At 48.0% G+C, this 16,561-nt stretch overlaps 1 protein-coding gene across 2 annotated transcripts in view; it reads left to right on the top strand.

The window, feature by feature from the left end:
• The first annotated feature begins 355 nt into the window (after positions 1 to 355).
• The window catches only part of Muc4 (mucin 4, cell surface associated), a 69,768-nt gene continuing 53,562 nt past the window's right edge, over positions 356 to 16,561 (top strand). For both annotated transcript variants that reach the window (XM_050159870.1, XM_050159869.1), the window contains exons 1-2: positions 356 to 493; positions 15,900 to 16,513. In XM_050159870.1, coding sequence (XP_050015827.1) covers positions 436 to 493; positions 15,900 to 16,513 — 672 coding nt within the window. In that variant the 5' untranslated portion in view covers positions 356 to 435. The remainder of the gene's footprint in view (positions 494 to 15,899; positions 16,514 to 16,561) is intronic.

Below are 16,561 nucleotides of genomic sequence, written 5' to 3' on the forward strand. Positions count from 1 at the left end.
TCTGAAAAGATCCACTGACTCCTGTAGTAGTTGTGGCCACTGCTGACCTAGGAGAGGGAGCAGAGGTCCCCGGGAAGGGAAGGTGTCTCTCGCTTCCTGTCAGCCTTGTTTCACTTTCCCCACATCCCTCTCCTCCCCTCCCTCCCTCCACTTGGCTCAAGCTGACAAGGAGCAGTATGGGTGTACAGGTATTAATTTTTTTCCTGGTGGGGGGAGGGGAGTGAGGATTGAGGAAAGAAAAGACCGGGCAAGGATGATTGGCATGAGGCCACGCCTTCTTTTGTCCTCCTCCCCCTGGTACTCATTCTGGCCCTTACAGGGAAATACACCTGTTTGGGGCCAGCAGCCCGCGGGGACAGGCGCTCCTCTGCTCCTCTGGCTGCTTCTGCTGTGCTTTGGAGCTTCCTGGGTGAGCCTAAGGGACTCTGTGGAGCCATGAGAGGGCCTCACTGGAGGGTCCCCTGGCTGTGTCTGAGCTGCTTCTGTTTAGCTGGTAAGTGATGTATCTGGACTAGAGTTCTGGGGCAGGGGAGGCTGGCTCCAGGGAAGGAGGGAGGAAGAGAGGAGTGTGGAGAGAGAAGGAGCAGGGGGAGAGAAAGAAGTGTGAATGGCTGGGTATGGGACGAGGAGGAAGACGAAAGACAAAAAGGGACAAACACTAGAAAGACAGAAGAGGCAGAGCAAAAGATAGATGTCTCGGGGACAGGGGTGGTCTGGTTTGGGGAACCCATGGTGAAGGGTATCAGAACTTCATTTATAGAGAGTGAAAGAGGCAGAACCATAGCAAAAGAGTTGAGGAGAAACAGCGAGGGGAAAACAGAAAAGCTGGTGACAGGCGCAAAAGAGAAACTCTTACAAAGATGTCAAATCAGAGAACAAGATGCATGAGAAATCAATGACTCAAAGCAAAGCGAACATAAAGGGGAAAAAATCAGAATGGAAAGGAAGGAGGCAGGTCAGCTCGGAGAGTGGTGGGGACAGAAGCCAGGCAGAAGCAGCAGAGATGCTGAGAGCAGCCAGTGTGCTGTCTCCAAAATTAAAAAGCCTCCTGCCATTCCTAAACTTTGATGAGATGGGCACGGGGCCTGTTGGGGATGGTCCCCAGGTCCCCGAGACTTCTTCCTGTCACTTCCCTAGCTCCAGGTCTGACTCCAAACTGAGGTTTCATTCTGTGCGTCGGGGTGCCTGGGTGTTCTGTGAAGGGCGAGGCACCAGGAACCCAGATCAGAGTCAGAGTTCTTTGCCCATCTCAACAGGTCTGGGAAGCTCCCGCTGAAGGCAGTATTTCCCAGGGAGCAGGTTAGAGGGGCACTTCATCCAGAGCGTGGGGCGGTCGCTAGAAAACTGGGACAGCTCGTCTCTCATCCCTCCTCTACCTCGCTCCCCTCCTCCTCTTAGAGAGCGGTTCTCACTATGTAACTCGGTATGAAGCTTAAATCAATCCTGAATCTGTAATCTTCCTGCCTCAGCCCCCTGAGCACTGAGATTACAGGCGTGCGCTAGCTTTCCTTGACGTTTTGTCAAAGAGTAAACGCAGCTCCCCGCAACCACCTGCCTTCGGGGCTCCCACGCCTGTGAAGTAAGGAGTGTTACCTTCAGACGTGGCCCAGGATGGGGAGGGGTCCTGCCAGCAGGTGTGAAGACAGAACCTAGGCTGAAATAGACGTGGCTCCCTGGGGAGGTCCTTCGGGGAGCCAGAAGGAACAGTATGAAGGGCCAGCTTCCCAGGGCTTTCTCCATGGCTGGGAAGAAAGGGTTGCCATGGGAGCCGTGTTGCTTTGACCTTTGCTGCTAACCGTCCTGGTTCTGAGTGCGAGTTTTACCCTAACTCTCAGGACCTCTGTTCTCCACATTCAAAGCAAAGGAGTGAAAGCCACAATACGATTTTCTAAATTCCTACATTTCCGGGTTATGGTGATGCACGCCTTTAATCCCAGCATTGGGGAGACAGAGGCAGGCAGGTGGGGCTCTGTGAATTAAAGGACAGCGAGGGTTACATAGAGAGACTCAAGGCAACAGCAACTACCACAACAAATTCTTAAGTTTGTGTGGTACTGAGGATTGAAAGGGGTTAGCGCATGCTCAGAAAGCACTATACTAACCACCACACCCCAGGCCGGCTTTGCTTTTGTTTCTGTGGTGCTGGAGGGCGAACCCAGGTCCTTGCTTGAGCTAATCATATATTCTGTACTATTAAACTACGCCTTCTGCCCAGTTCTTAAATTTTTACATTCTGTGGTTTCAATTCAACTCTTGGGGTTGGACATGGTATCTGTAATCCTAGCCCTTGGGAGGTAGAGACAAGTGGATTGGGAGTTCAAAGTCATCCTCAGCAATATAGAGAGCTGGTTTAAGGTCAGCTTGGCTATATGATCCCAATCTCAAAACATAAAGTAAAATGTCAGCTCTAGCACTTGGGATGTAGCTTTGTGATAGATCGCTTGTCTAACAAGCCTAAAGCCCAGAGTTCAATCCTGAGAGTCACAAAACCAAACAGAACAGCAGTGGAAACAAGCTGCAAGCTCTTAGAGCCAGATCTGAACCAGGTCTGAAGGGCTGGAGAAATGGCTCAGAGGTTAAGAGCACTGGTTGCTTTTCTCGAGGACCCAGGTTTAATTCCCAGCACCCACTTGGCAGCTCAAGGCTGTGTATAATGTAGGGACCTGATACTTCCTCCTGACCTCTGTGAACATTAGACACACAAACATATATTTAGGCAAAATACTCATACATGTAAAAACAAGCATTTTAAAAAAAGCCAGGTTTGATGATTCAAGTCTATCCTAGCACTCAGGAGGTCTGGGCTAGCTTGAGCTATAGTGTGAGAAATTTTCACATATCTATCTATCTATCTATCTATCTATCTATCTATCTATCTATCTATCTATCTATCATCTATTGGGTGTGGATATGATCAAGATTCATTATTTAGTTACATGAAATTGTCAAGGAATAAATAAAAGATATTTGTAAAACTCTTTCCAAAGTTAACTTCAAAAGTGTTGTTACCAGCTCTCCAGCTGCCTTGAAGTATTTGGATCATTACTCTGTGTTCTGTAGAGAGGATGCAGGGTGCAGGTGACAGAGAGAGAGAGGGGGCTGTGGCCAGAGAAGGAAGGGAGGGTGGTGGAGATGAATGACTCAGGGAAGTGTGGCTGGTCCTGGAGCTGAGTCCTGCTGTACAGGAGCAGATCCAGGAGGGTGGGGAGGGTGGCAGTGGAGCGTAGAGCAGGAGATGGAGAATTACAAGCGGCTTTCTGGGAAAATCCAGTCACTAACCTGCTTAAGGCAGCTTCTGAGGCTCCGGGACCCTTCAGTCCTGTTCCTTCAGACTCCCTGAGGGTTCTACTAAGGCCCCGCATATGTCTGGGTCTGAGCTGCCTGTTCACACATGCTGGCAGGACCTTCCCCTGGTTCCAGCCACTTCTGAAGGTGTTGGAGCTCTTGGCCCCAGGTCAGGTGAAAAGCACAGAACTCTCACGGAAGAGGAGTAGAGGTGAAGCCATTTCCAGTAAAGCCGGGTCTCTCCAGAGTGAAAGTGAGGACAGAGGTGGATGGACCAGGAGCACAACTCTGTGGCTCCTGGCAGGAATGACTCAGAAGGAAGCCCGGCGGCCATGTTTCCTTGTTTCTCCCGCTAGGACCAGTCAGTGACCTAGTAACAGAGGTGACATCACCACCTTGAGTAACTGCTGGGAGGTTCTGAGGCCACAGCTGGTGCAGGGGTGGAGGAGGAGATCCATGGCCACAGGGCATGCAGCGGAAGGGGCCGTTGGTCTTCTTTCAGAAAACATCCAGTCTTGTTGACTCCCCAGCCCGCAGTCGAGGCCACTCAAACTTCACAGGCCCATCAGACCCTACTCACCGAAGGCCCCCACTCCTGCCCAGTGACATCCAAAAAAAAGAGGACCTTTGTACAAGAGGTCCTGCCGTGAAAAGCAAGGAGATGCAGGCCACGGGCTCGGCAACAGGTGTGACAGGGGAGGAACTCAGCTCTAAGGTCTCAGTGTCCTATAATGTGGCGTTGTCATCATAACGATAGCGAGATCGCATTGAGAGGAGCCATACAAACTTCTTCCAGAGGGATCCTTCTGATGGGGGGCGGGGTTAAGAGGCAGGGGGTACATACAATGGAGCCAGGAAATAGACTGGGCACCTCTGTTGATTCAGGTGGCAGGTATGAGCGCCCCAGGGCTTACAAGTACTTGCGCATGTTCTCCAGCTTTATTCTGAATGTGGCTTATTGGCTGAACTTACCGAGAAGGACGGCACTGCCACGGCGCCAAAGCTGACTGCTGTTTCCCGGGGTCTTTTTCCTGGGCAGTCCCCGCTATGCCCTGGCTTCTGAGACAGGATGGCCCGGTTCCTGCTTAACGAATGAGTGGCTTGTGTCTTCGTTGCCAGGAGAGGCCAAGAAACGGTTGGGTCTTTTCTGTGCTTAAAGAGATTGCCTTTGCTACTGGGTCTGCGTTCAGGTTACAGGCCGGTCAGGAGCCTCCTGGTTTCAACCTTCGCCTTCATTATGTATCTTTCTGCTAGGCTGAGCCCATTTATTTTCTGGCATCGACACAGTAGCCGAACCAAAATGAGCGCAACTTGTCGGCACCTCAAGTTTTGCTCTTAGCATTTTCCTAGGAATGGGGCAGTTGTGACACCTAAAACCTCTAACGAGGGTGGCTGTGCTCACAGCGGGCCCTCCCTGGTCTGTGTGGTGGGCAGCTCTGGCCTCTCCATGTGTGTATGTTTAAGGACACACTGAGCAACTCTGTACTTTGGACTCCAAACAGCGCCACGTGGTGAATTCAGGCTCAGAGCAACTCAGGCTTCCAAGCTGTTTGCTTCGCTTCCTGAAAGCCTACGCACACCAGTGACTTCAGACACGAAGATGGATTAAGTCATGGTCACTGCCTCCCAAAGCTCTCTAACTTAGGTGACCTGGTTCAGGCCTATGACCCAGAAGGGAGGCAGCTGGGAGAACAAACCAGGTTTCCCTTGCCACACGCGAGAGCCTGCCCCAGCCCTAGAGGAAAGAACAGAAATGTTGACAAGGGAGAGCCATCGCTCACTCAGTTGCTAATTTAAAGGACCATGAGAGGTGTGCCTCCTCTGTGGGCCCGACATTGTTCTCAGGTGCCCCTGGCCCAGCATCCTGAAGCTACAATCTTGCCAGATGCAGACAGGCATGAAAGAGTTGCAGAAATGTCCCCAGGGAAGGAGGAGTGTAAAGGAGATGTTGAGGGGGCTTGGTTTAGATTGAGTCTGGGAAGGCCTCCCTAGGAGCTGTTGTGTGTGTGACCTGAGTCCGGAGGGCTGAGGAGAAAACATGGGACGCCATGCCAAGCATGAGTCATCAGGGCAAGGCCATGTGGAACATTCCCAAAGAGACTGGCCCCTTGGCGGTCTAAAGGGGTGGCAGATGCCAGATCCTGCAGGGCCGGCGGGCTGAGGGATGGATTACGGATTTTAAGTCGTTAACATGGGCGGGCAGTGAGTGGCTGTCAGTCAAGGAGCGACCTGCGCAGGCTCTCGAAAGTTCTTTCTAACGATTGTCCTGGACATGGTGGGGTTGCAGTGGAATGAAAAAGCAGCCAGGAGCCAGTGAGGCTTCAGGCAGATGATGATGGCTGGGTGACGGAGAAGGGAGCTGGGGAGGGTGAAGGCAGCAGAGGAAGGCATAGTAGCAACTCTGCAGAGACACAGAAATGCCAAATGACACCTGGTGAGCTTGGGTGGAGGCTAAGTGCTTCACAGATGTTGCCTTGTGGATGTTACAAGTATCTGTCATTGTCCCAGTTTCCTAGACACACCCTGAGTAATCCAAGTCATGCAGCAAATGTTGACCAGTGTCACTCTAGATGCTGGCCCTGAGGCACTTTGGCTTCTGCTATTTCTTGCCCTCATCCAGCTCGGAAAGAATCTTGTTAGGGGAAGCTAAAAGCACCATGCCGGACAGGAGTCTCAACAAGTCACCATTGTTCCTCCATGAACACTCCCCTTCTGTCACAAGTCAAGTCCTCTTCTGAAGAGAGTTCAAGGGAACCATGCAATAATGTCCCTATCGTTATCCCGACTTCCTCAAGTGATCTCATCTCCTCTCACAGTAGGGAAGCCACACCGTTGTGCTGACCTTAAAACCTTAAGTCTGTGTCACCAAAGAAGACCTTCCAGAAGCCACTTCCTACAGTGGACACTAAAATTGAGGCTCAGCCTTCCTTTCCAGCTGCGTCTGCTGGAGCCATCAAACGAGGGCGGTCATCCAGGTGCTTCTTCACCTGCGGCATCGTCTTGGGGTGAGGTCACTTCTCCTCATTTCTCCCAGAGTGTGGGAGATGATGCATCCAGAAACTCCAGGACGATCTGTGAAGTGCCGAGACCTACCATAACCTCTGCCTTACCAGCCCAGCTTCAGTTCTCAGAAGTGTGGCTGCCAGTCGCTGCCATCTTGGGTTTAGAGCCTGCTTTTCTTGGCTCCCATCTGAGTTGGGCATATCTACCTAGCCTAAGTTTGCTCTTGGGTCCTTCAGCTACTAGTAGCAAGTATGCTTTTGGAAGGGGCACTTCTCAGGTCATGTATCTGTCTTGTGGACCTCTTTCTGGTCCTCGGGTTAGCATGACAATTGCAGGAAAATTGGGTGCCACCTAACTCTCCATCCAACCTCATTTGAAGGCACTAAAAGCCAGGACCTGGGGAGTACATTCAAAAGAACTGATGGCCTGATGACCTCATCCAGTGAAGCCTAGCCCATCCAGACTCTCTCAAGTATTTCCAGTTAGTCTCTTCCCTCGTCTTGAATTCTAAGACAGATAAAAGAGAAACGCACAGTGGTGGGTTGCTTCTGAGGCTGGTATGCACACAGATAGCCCTCAGCTCCTCGCAGAGGGTGAAGGCTGGTTCTTCTTCCCTCAACTTCTTCAACTTTCCACGGCATTTGCTGCTCAGCAGGCACCGTAGGGCTCTCCGCTTGGACTCTACTCTCTCCCAGGCAACCCTACAGAGAGCTCACCAGCCAAGAAAGGAAAGTGGGGAAGTGATGCATTGTGGGAGATATGGTTTGTGTGTCTTTCACCTCTAGTTCCAGGAGAAACCCAAGACAAACAGGCCAGGTGCTAAGATGTAGCCTCAGCCCACAGAACCTGCAAGGTGAAGGTTTTGTTTTCACTGGGTGTCTCTGAGTATGACACCCCACCCTTCTGGAATGTTCTCTTTTGTCATCTTCACCACTCCTCTTTAATCAACAACACACCCATTGCCTTCTCATGCCTGTGGAGTCACCAGAGGGCCACTGCAAAGAGTGACACCTGTTTTCACTTTCAAAGCCATCCCTGAAGCCCTGAGAAGTACCACACAGCCGGGAGGCACGACACTGTTGAGGCTAGAAAGGTCAGAGGGTGTCTCCAGGACATAGCTGTGAGGCACAGCCCCACGTCAGAGCTGGTCCACGTCAGAGCCTGTCCACGTCAGAGCCGATCCATGTCAGAGCCGGTCCACATCAAGAGCTGGTCCACGTCAGAGCTGGTCTACATCAGAGCTGGTCCATGTCAGAGCTGGTCCACGTCAGAACCAGTCCACGTCAGAGCTGGTCCACGTCAGAGCTGGTTCCAATGGCCTCTCCATCCCTGGATAAAGCGTCTCCTCTCAGAACTTCAGAACTTTTCCATTTTAGGCCAGACCACATGTATCCTCAGACAGTGGTTTTGCCACCCCAAAGGGACATCAGCCCACAACTCACCTTGATCATCCTAGGAAGAAGAGCCAGGGAATAGTCGGAAAGGTCCCAGTGTCACATTCTTTGCCCGACTTATCCTCAGGCCTGGTTCCGCATCAACATGGCAGGCCAAGAACCTGGGGCAGGTCAACCCCACAACTCATCCCATTTCGACACTTCCAGATGTGGTGGTCCTGAAGCTGAGCAGCAGCTCACAGCTTCAAGTTTTTACAGGAGAAGTTGGGCAAGTTTTTTAGCCTTAGGTTTCTCACTGTGCAATAGGGCACACTATTAGTGACATATGGCATAAAGAATGATGGAAAATTAGTATTTTTATTATTCATAGGGTTCAAATGTGCTACCAAGGGCAAAAAAAGCAGTTCGGTGTATGGGCTAGTTAGTCCCAAAGTCAGGCTGATGTTCCAAGACTCAACGTGGAGACATGCCGTCCACAAAACTACCCTGAGTCCAAGAATGCTTTGAGAATGTCTATGTCTTCTTACAGAAGCCACCGTGTCACGCATACCGACCAGAAGAAGGTCAGTCATTAGCAAGTGGCCTCCCTCCAACAACTGCTTTGGGATCCTAATCTATGCACTGTATCACAGCTATGAAGAAGTGACCAGTCTCCATGGATCTTATGTGGCAGCTGAATCATGTCCTCAGTGTTCAAGCAATTTCCTTCCAGAGCAGGCAATATAGAGCCGTTTTTCCTGGTCCTTGTCACTAAAATCAATCCAACAGCAGTGCGTGGGAAGCATCGATTGGGAATGTATTAGCCAACTTTCCGTTACTGGAACAAAAATCCCACAGGCGTGTTAAGTGAATAAGGAAAAGAATTTTATTTAGCTCACGGTTTGGAATGCAAATATAGTATAAATATAAGCTCTGGGGAGCTCATGGCAGGCCAGTAAGAGTATATATGAAAGTGAGTGGTCACTCGACCAAAACAGAAGGCCAGAGAGAAGGGAGTCCCGTAATCCCTTCCCAGGACCTGTTTCCAGCTGACGCAACGGCTCCCCTCAAACCTTCCTTGTAAAGGTCTCACTGTCATATTAGATGCAAGCTTCCAGCAGATGAGCCACTGAGAGACAAACTCACATCATATCCAAAGCAGGGAACAGAAAACTTAGGAAGAGCAATGGGGGAGGGGGAAGTGAGAATGACCCAGCAAAGAGAACAGGGGGACACGATTGGAGGAGTCATTTGGGGGAACGATAGTCGGTATCAAACTGTAATGCAGGGGACAGGGAAGAGGAAGAAGTGGAAGGTGAGTCAGAGGGTTCCAGCCAGGACTTCTGGGAACTGCTAATCCCAGAACAATTAACAAGATGGACGTTTCAGCTTGGGCAGACTCCAGAGCAGAAGCTACGCAGTGGCGCTGGAAAGGGAGCTCGGGATGTGGGTGAAAGCTTGAGATGTGTGGACATAGATAGAAAGAGGGAAAGACCTGAAGATGTCACCCAGAGGCAGTACTGCTCCGTCTGGGGCGGGGCAGCAGGGGACGTGGAGGGAGGGGCCCTGAAACTGTACCCCTGAGAGGACGATGCTGTGTGAATATTAAGGGGAAGGAGAGAAGGCTGAAGGCCTCATTGGGTACACACTAGAGAGATAACAAATGAACGGATGGGTGGAGACAGGCGACACAGAGCCACTGGAGCCACTGGGGCTCCAGGGGACAGTTATGTGTGGTTCTTCGGAGAGTCTGGTTTTGGTGAAATGGCTGTGGTGGAGAGTAGAGGCGTCATGTGGTGAGCATCAACCAATCAAGACAATACTTCAGCCCAGAGCTAGAAGACGCTAGGCAGATAGTCACAGCTTAAAGCCAATGAGTCCTGAATGAGGTTGTTTGAGGACAAGGAGGGGTGCAGAAAGAGACAGGACACAGGGCGGAGGGGTAGCCTGTGAGTGACCAGACAGGACACGGGGGAGAGAAAAGCCTGCTAGTGGACAGCAGGCAGGACCCTGGACAGGGGACAGCCTGTCCTGGAGATTCTGCCACTTATCACTTGGGATGGGGACCAGGAAAGTCAGGAAGTTTCCTGGAGGATGGCCCCTCCCCCACCCCAGGTCTTTTTACCAAGAGTGAGCCCAGGTTTAAATTCTCCACTCCTCTCTCCTCCTGCATCTCTCTCTTTGTCTGTTGTGTGAGTATGAATCTCTGCCTGCCTGAATGTGTCTGTCTGTTCCTAACCGAAGGCTTTGGCTCTGTATTTACAACGCAGAAAGCACCAAAGGTGGAAGGGATGGGAAACACTCACAGAAATCTTTAACAATTTCACAAGGGACTAAGTCACTCCAACCGACCCCCGCTCACCCAGATAACAAAAACCAAACGAATGAATGCTACCAGGCCATACCCACACGCTGCTGCCAGCGCCCACGTAGACTTCTGTGTTATAAGGTGGATTTTCAACCTATTGTTGCTTTCAACAAAGACAAGGTTGGCTGTTAACCTTGTTCTCTTAAAGGCAGGTTAAACCAACAGGCTGGGCACACAGTGGGCTAGAAGTCTTAAGTCTGAAGGTATATTATTAATTTTGGCTTTGAGGTCCAGTCTCTTAGAGTGTGAGAGATATATATTCTCGTCTTATTTCCACATTCATCGGTTTACTTTAGGAACAGTGTTTCCTAAAATGTGGTCCATAGGCCACAGAGACCAGAATCAATTTGGATACCACTAAAATACAAATTCCCAGATCCCATCCACACCTAGAAAATTAGACTCTCAGTGTCAGCCCAAGTGCAGTTTTGTCATAAATTAGTTCTCACTACGTGTGAATAACATGAACTTTATACGATGGCATTAACCATTAATTCTAAAAGAAACTTATATTTAGGAAATAAGCTGAAATAATGGGAACAAAGCTGACCGTGACGTGCAGAGGTAGTCAATGAAGTTATAGCCCTGACACAGCCACGTTACCCAGCAGTGAGTTAAAAAATATAAATGAATATATATATATATATATAGTGATACAGAGAAACACTCATGGTGTAAGGCAAGGTTAAAATGATGGACTGGCTAAGTGAGGCTGCACACACACACGTGCACACTTGTACACAAGCACACTGTCTTAGTTAGGGTTTCTTTTTCTCTGCGTAGTCCTGGCTGTCCCAGAACTCTCTCTGTAGACCAGGCTGGCCTCGAGCTCACAGAGATCCACCTGCCTCCACCTCCCATGTGCTGGGATTATTGTCCAGTTTAGTGAGGGTTTCTATTGCTGTGAGAAAACGTCATGACCAAAAGCAACTTGGGGAGGAAAGAGTTTGTTTCAGCTTACACTGAGGGAAGTCGGGCAGGAACAAGAGGCAGGAGCTGATGCAGAGAAGGCAGAGAACTGCTGCTTATTGGCTTGTTTCCCATGGCCTCCTCGGCCTGCTTTCTTATACAAGCCTGGACACCCTGTCCACAGTGAGATAGACCCTCCCACATCCATCATTAGCCAAGAAAATGTCCGCAGGCTTGTCTATGGGCCAACCTGACGGAGGCAATTTCTCACACACATATGAAACATAGGAAAATCTTGGGGAAAAGAACAATATCTATACAATAAGACTATGGATTTTTTTTTGTTTTTTTTTTAACTATGTTTCCCCAAAGAGTAAAATGATCATGTCTTCTTTTACATGTTTCAGTGAGGCTATTTGTGACTTTGCCCTTAAAGATGAAACATATCTTTAGTTATATTTGTCCTCAGGACTTTGTATTACTACATAAATACTACAGATTTTAAAAAAAGATTTATTTATTTATTTATTTATTTATTTATTTATTTATTTATTTATTTATTATGTCTGCAGGGTTCTTCCTGCATGTATGGCTGCACACCAGAAGAGCGCACCAGATATCAGTATAGATGGCTGTGAGCCGCCATGTGGTTGCTGGGAATTGAACTCAGAACCTCTGGAAGAGCAGCCAGTGCTCTTAACAGCTGAGCCACCTCTCCAGCCCCAACATTACAGTTTTTAAAACATTTGTATTTCACTAACATTTAGGAAAGAAGTTGTTTCAAAATTTGATCATATATATATAAAACTTTGTTAATAATTTATAGATACAAAAATGGTTGTTCTTTCCCCCTCCCCTCTCTCCATCTCCTACTCTCCCTATGCCTCTCCCCCTTCTTCCCTTCCTCTTTTCCTTCTTGAGATTTCTGGTTTTGTACTGGTTATGGGGATGGCATGTGGGGCTGGAAGCTACAAGCACCCCAGCCCCACTTGGCTTTCTTATGTCAGTGATTATGTTATCTTCAAACAACCATGGTTTTCTTCTTCCGTTCCTATATAAAAAAGAAATTCTGCACATCATTTGTTGATTTTTCCTGCACCGCACCTGCCAAGTCCTCCATCCTAGCAGCAATGAGGACTGGCTGGCAGCATCTTGGCTGGATCCCTAATTTTACAGGAAATGCCTCCACCGCTTTATCTTTACTGACCATGTTATAGTGTTTATTATGCTATACTGGTAGAGACAAAAGGTTAACAGTTTGGTAGAAACTAGTTTGTTTACATTTGAGCTTATATGTGTGTCCATGCATGTATGTGTGAAAGCGCGTGTGTGCACGCACACACACACGCGCGTACACATACACACACACCATGGTATGCATGTTGAGGTCGTAGAGCAACTTGTGGGAGTCAGTTTTCCCTTCCCCACTATGTGGATCCTGACCATCGAACTCAGGTCATCAAGCGCCTTAACCTCTGCTCCATTTCAGCAGCCCAGAGCTTGCTTTTTTTCTTCAAATTATTCAACTTGGCATCAAACTCATAATCAATCCTCTTGTCTCAGCCTCCCAAGTGTGGGGTTTACAGGTGTGAATAACCACATCTGGCCTTTAGGACTTAAAAGGAAGGCAGAATAATGAGTAGCTTTTAAGTAACTTAAGTCCCTGGATGGTCACTTTCCCTCCTCCTAGTGGTTTCTATGGTGATTTTTCATTAGGTCTTACATTCATTGTACATTTATGGTTTAAATTTGGCTTGTCTCTAATATACTTTTAAAAATCTAATGCTGGGTTGGACTTGCTAATATTTTGTCTAGGATATTTCTGGGTATGTTAATTCCAAGATTTATTCATCTTAGCTTTTCTTTCTGAATTGTCTTTGTATAGTTTTAATTTTGGGGGCAGGGGTTTCGAGACAGGATTTCTCTGTAGCTTTGGAGCCTGTCCTGAAACTAGCTCGTGTAGACCAGGATGGTCTCCAACTCACAAAGATCCGCCTGCCTCTGCCTCCAGAGTGCTGAGATTAAAGGCATGTGCCACCACCGTCTGGCTTGTATAGTTTTAATGTTACAGTAACATTAGCATTATAAAATCAGTCAAAAAGCATCCTTCTTCTAAATCCTAGACAAAGTCATGTAGAGCCGGCACTCCACAATGTTCCAGTGTCTGCTCAGAGTTTCCAGTAAGGCGCTCACTCTGCAGCTGAGTCCACCCGTTTGTCTGCAGCAGTTTAGAAAGTTCCCCAGGAAGCAATGGCTATTAATGAAGTCCACAGACTTACAAGTGAGTCCCTTGGTTTGTGTAAACTGAGGTGATTCAGAGCCCCCTCTCCCTTGAAAGTCTGAATGGCACTCTTAAGAAGGGAATGAAGGACCTGGGTGTGGCAGTTTACACCCATGATCCCACATTAGGGAGGTTGAGGCCGGAGGATGACTGTGAATTTGAGACCATTGTGTTGTGGAGATAGAGACGGGAGGAGAGAAAGAACCAGTCGGGGCAATTCTAAGGTTGTACATGAACCTGAACTCCTTCTCGGCAGTTCATCTCTCTGTGAGCTGGCTGCTTTCCAACTACTTGTAAGCGCTCAGGCTGAAAAAAAGGCTTGAAGCCCAGAGGTGAGTACAGGGCTTGTCTGGAATTCCCAATGCTCTTGTTTCCATTTTCAGCACAAGGAAAAAGGAGAAATTCCATTTCAGTTCAAAAAATAACAATGCTATAAAATATCTTCCTGGAGTCAATTTAAGTTTAAGCTCATTAGATGGAAAATTCCAGAAATGAATAATTCATAGGTTTTAAATAACATTACAAAGTTACTATTATTGTTCTGTTACTATTGCTGCTAACCTCTTCTTATGCCTAATTTATACATTAAACTTTAACATATGTGTACGTATAGGGAAAATCATTCTATTATTAGGGGGATATTGTTCAAGGTTTCAGGCATCCACTAAGTTCTTGGAATAGATTCCATGAGGCTAGCAGGGACTGCCGTAACCCAAGAGCAAAGTGTTACCTCTGTAGTAAGCCACTGCCTCCCCTTGTGGAAGTCACCGTGGTCTGTTCACAACTCCAGGTTAATTCTGCCTTTTTCATTTCATGGAAGATACCCTCAAGTCAGAAAAGTCCTGCTCTTTATAATCCTGGCATAGACAGCCCAGAGCTTCACACTTCTAAAGTTCGTGTTTTATCACTGAGCCACAGTCCCAGCTCTAGGATTACTTTCTCTCTTCATTTTGGGGTGGAGTTTGGATAAATAGTTTCACTATGTAGTTGAGGTTGACTTCAAACTCACTATATGACCTAGGAGTTCCAATCAGACAGGCAGACAAACATGACAGACGTCACACAAAAGTAGAGTACAGGGGTCCCAACACTTTCCCACTGAAGGGACTGAGAACACACAACATGGAGGGGCCTTCTCACTGATTTACACCATGTCAGGCACACCGTCCAGCACCGCGGGTGAGGAGAGGGAGGCGACTAAACCTGTTCTGGGAAAAAAAAAAAATTACAGCCACGACGGAAAGAAAAAAAGGACTCTGAACAGTCAAGCAAGCTCAAATCCTGTGCTAGAAATCCCTGTTATGGGTGCCAGATGTTGCTGGGTCTTAACTGCTCCCAGGGGGGAGGGGGTAAGAAGGAGCGGCATCAAGGACACAGAAGCCAGGAATCCAATGAAAGGGAAACAGCAACAGGGAAACCCTTTTCTACACTGCCAGCACCCAGATGCTCTGATCCCTTGACGTCGCTGGACCACCCCTCTGGCAAGGCAGGACAGTGCCAGGAAGACTCCAGGTTGACAAGTCTCAGCCTGGTAGGCCTTAACTTCCTACACAACATGGCGCTGAAGGACATGGAGAACTATGACGTGGAGGTTAGGAACTTGGGTATTGTAGTCCTGGCTTTTAGAGCTGAAAATTTTGGAAAAGCCGGGTCTCTAAGAGGCCCCTACTTGTGCAGAAAGCAGGGGTAGTGGCCCTTATTTGTGCAGATGTTGTGAGGTGGATGTAAGTACGCTTTGGATATTAATCAGTTGCTGTGTTCTTAACCCTCACATGGTGTTTGTACCCTCTGCAGCTCAACCTTGTTAGTTTGTGCATGAATCTGTCTCCTCTCTCTCTCTCCTCTCTCTCTCTGTCCTGTGAAAATAAGCTGCCCTCAGGGACTCTGTAGGTCACATACACTGTACAATTCCAGAGCAGAGTTGCTACTTGTAGATAAAATGGTGTGAAAAGGGTGTCCTTGTAGCAGGGGGTTTGTTGTTGTTGTTTGCTTGCTTACTTTTGTTTGTTTGATTTTTTTTGTTTGTTTTGGCCACTAACCAGCTCCTAAACACTACATGGATACTTATTATTAGTTGTGAATGTTAGGCAAGATTTGAGGTTAGTTTTTGGCTACCTTTTTAAACTTAAATTAACCAGTTTCTCTTCATAGAGATGTTTTGCCTTGGGACTTTATTTTTAACCTTCATTCTGTATTTCCTACTCCATAGCTCATTGACAGGCAGCTGGCTGCCCCGGGTGCTTCCCTCTCTTTCTCCCTCATTCTCTCTGCTCCCAAACCTAGGGTTTTCCTCCTATAAATCCTCTCTGCCTGCCTGCCAAACCAATCCCTCTACTGCTTAGCAATTTACCATTCAGCTTTTCATTAGACCAATCAGGTGCCTTAGGCAGGCAGCGTAAAAACAGCAACAAATCTTTACCTAGTTAAACAAATGCAGAGTATGAATGGCCAACAGGTAGGTGGGAAGAGGCTAGTCAGGACTTCTGGGAATAGAGAGGTCTGGGGGGGGGGGGAGAAAGGTGAGTCACCAGTCAGATGTGAAGGCAGACAGAGTAAAGATAACTGAACAAGTAAAACACATAGATTAAAAGCTATGGGTTAGTTTAAGTTATAAAAACTAGTTAGAAACAAGCCTAAATTAATGTGTCAATGAGGAATTCACCAAATGTCCTGTCAACAGTCACAACACACACCACTACTACTCAAGAACTGACAACATCTTCTCAGAGCCTTCACACTGAAACCGTGGAGACAAGCAGCACACCTCAAATCTCACTCACAGAGGTGACCACATCACGTTTTACTACTTCCCCAAGTGGCTCAACTCCTGCACAGACAGGGTCCCAAGCACTATCATCTCCAGAAGAAACTACGAACCACTCCACCTCCAGTGCCTCCACCACCAAACCAAACATATCAGAGGTGTCAATGGCAGCATTCTCTACAGATTCCACCTCAGAAAATACTGAGAACACATTGCCAAATTTTTCTCAAAGTTCTGTATCTGTCAATACTGATGGCTTCAAGACGAATTCACCAATTGTTCTTTCAACAGTGACATCACCTCTCACTGCTACTGTGGAATTGTCAACATCTCAGAAAGACCTCTCTAGGAACACAGAGACCAGCAGCACAGCTCAAACCACAGTCACTGAGGTGACCACATCATCTCTCTCACCTTCCCCCAGTGGCTCAACTGCAGCAGAGACGGTGTCCAGTGGGATTCCCTCTCCAGATGAAACAACTGTCCCCTCCAGTTCTACTGTCACCAACACAATACCCATCACATCAGAGGTGCCCAACACAGCACTCTCTACAGAATCTGCTCCTGGAAGCACAGCT

Source organism: Alexandromys fortis, unplaced genomic scaffold (genome assembly GCF_014885135.2).
Source record: "Alexandromys fortis isolate MF-2015 unplaced genomic scaffold, M_Fortis_MF-2015_v1.1 scaffold_119, whole genome shotgun sequence".
NCBI classification, from domain to species: Eukaryota; Metazoa; Chordata; class Mammalia; order Rodentia; family Cricetidae; genus Alexandromys; species Alexandromys fortis.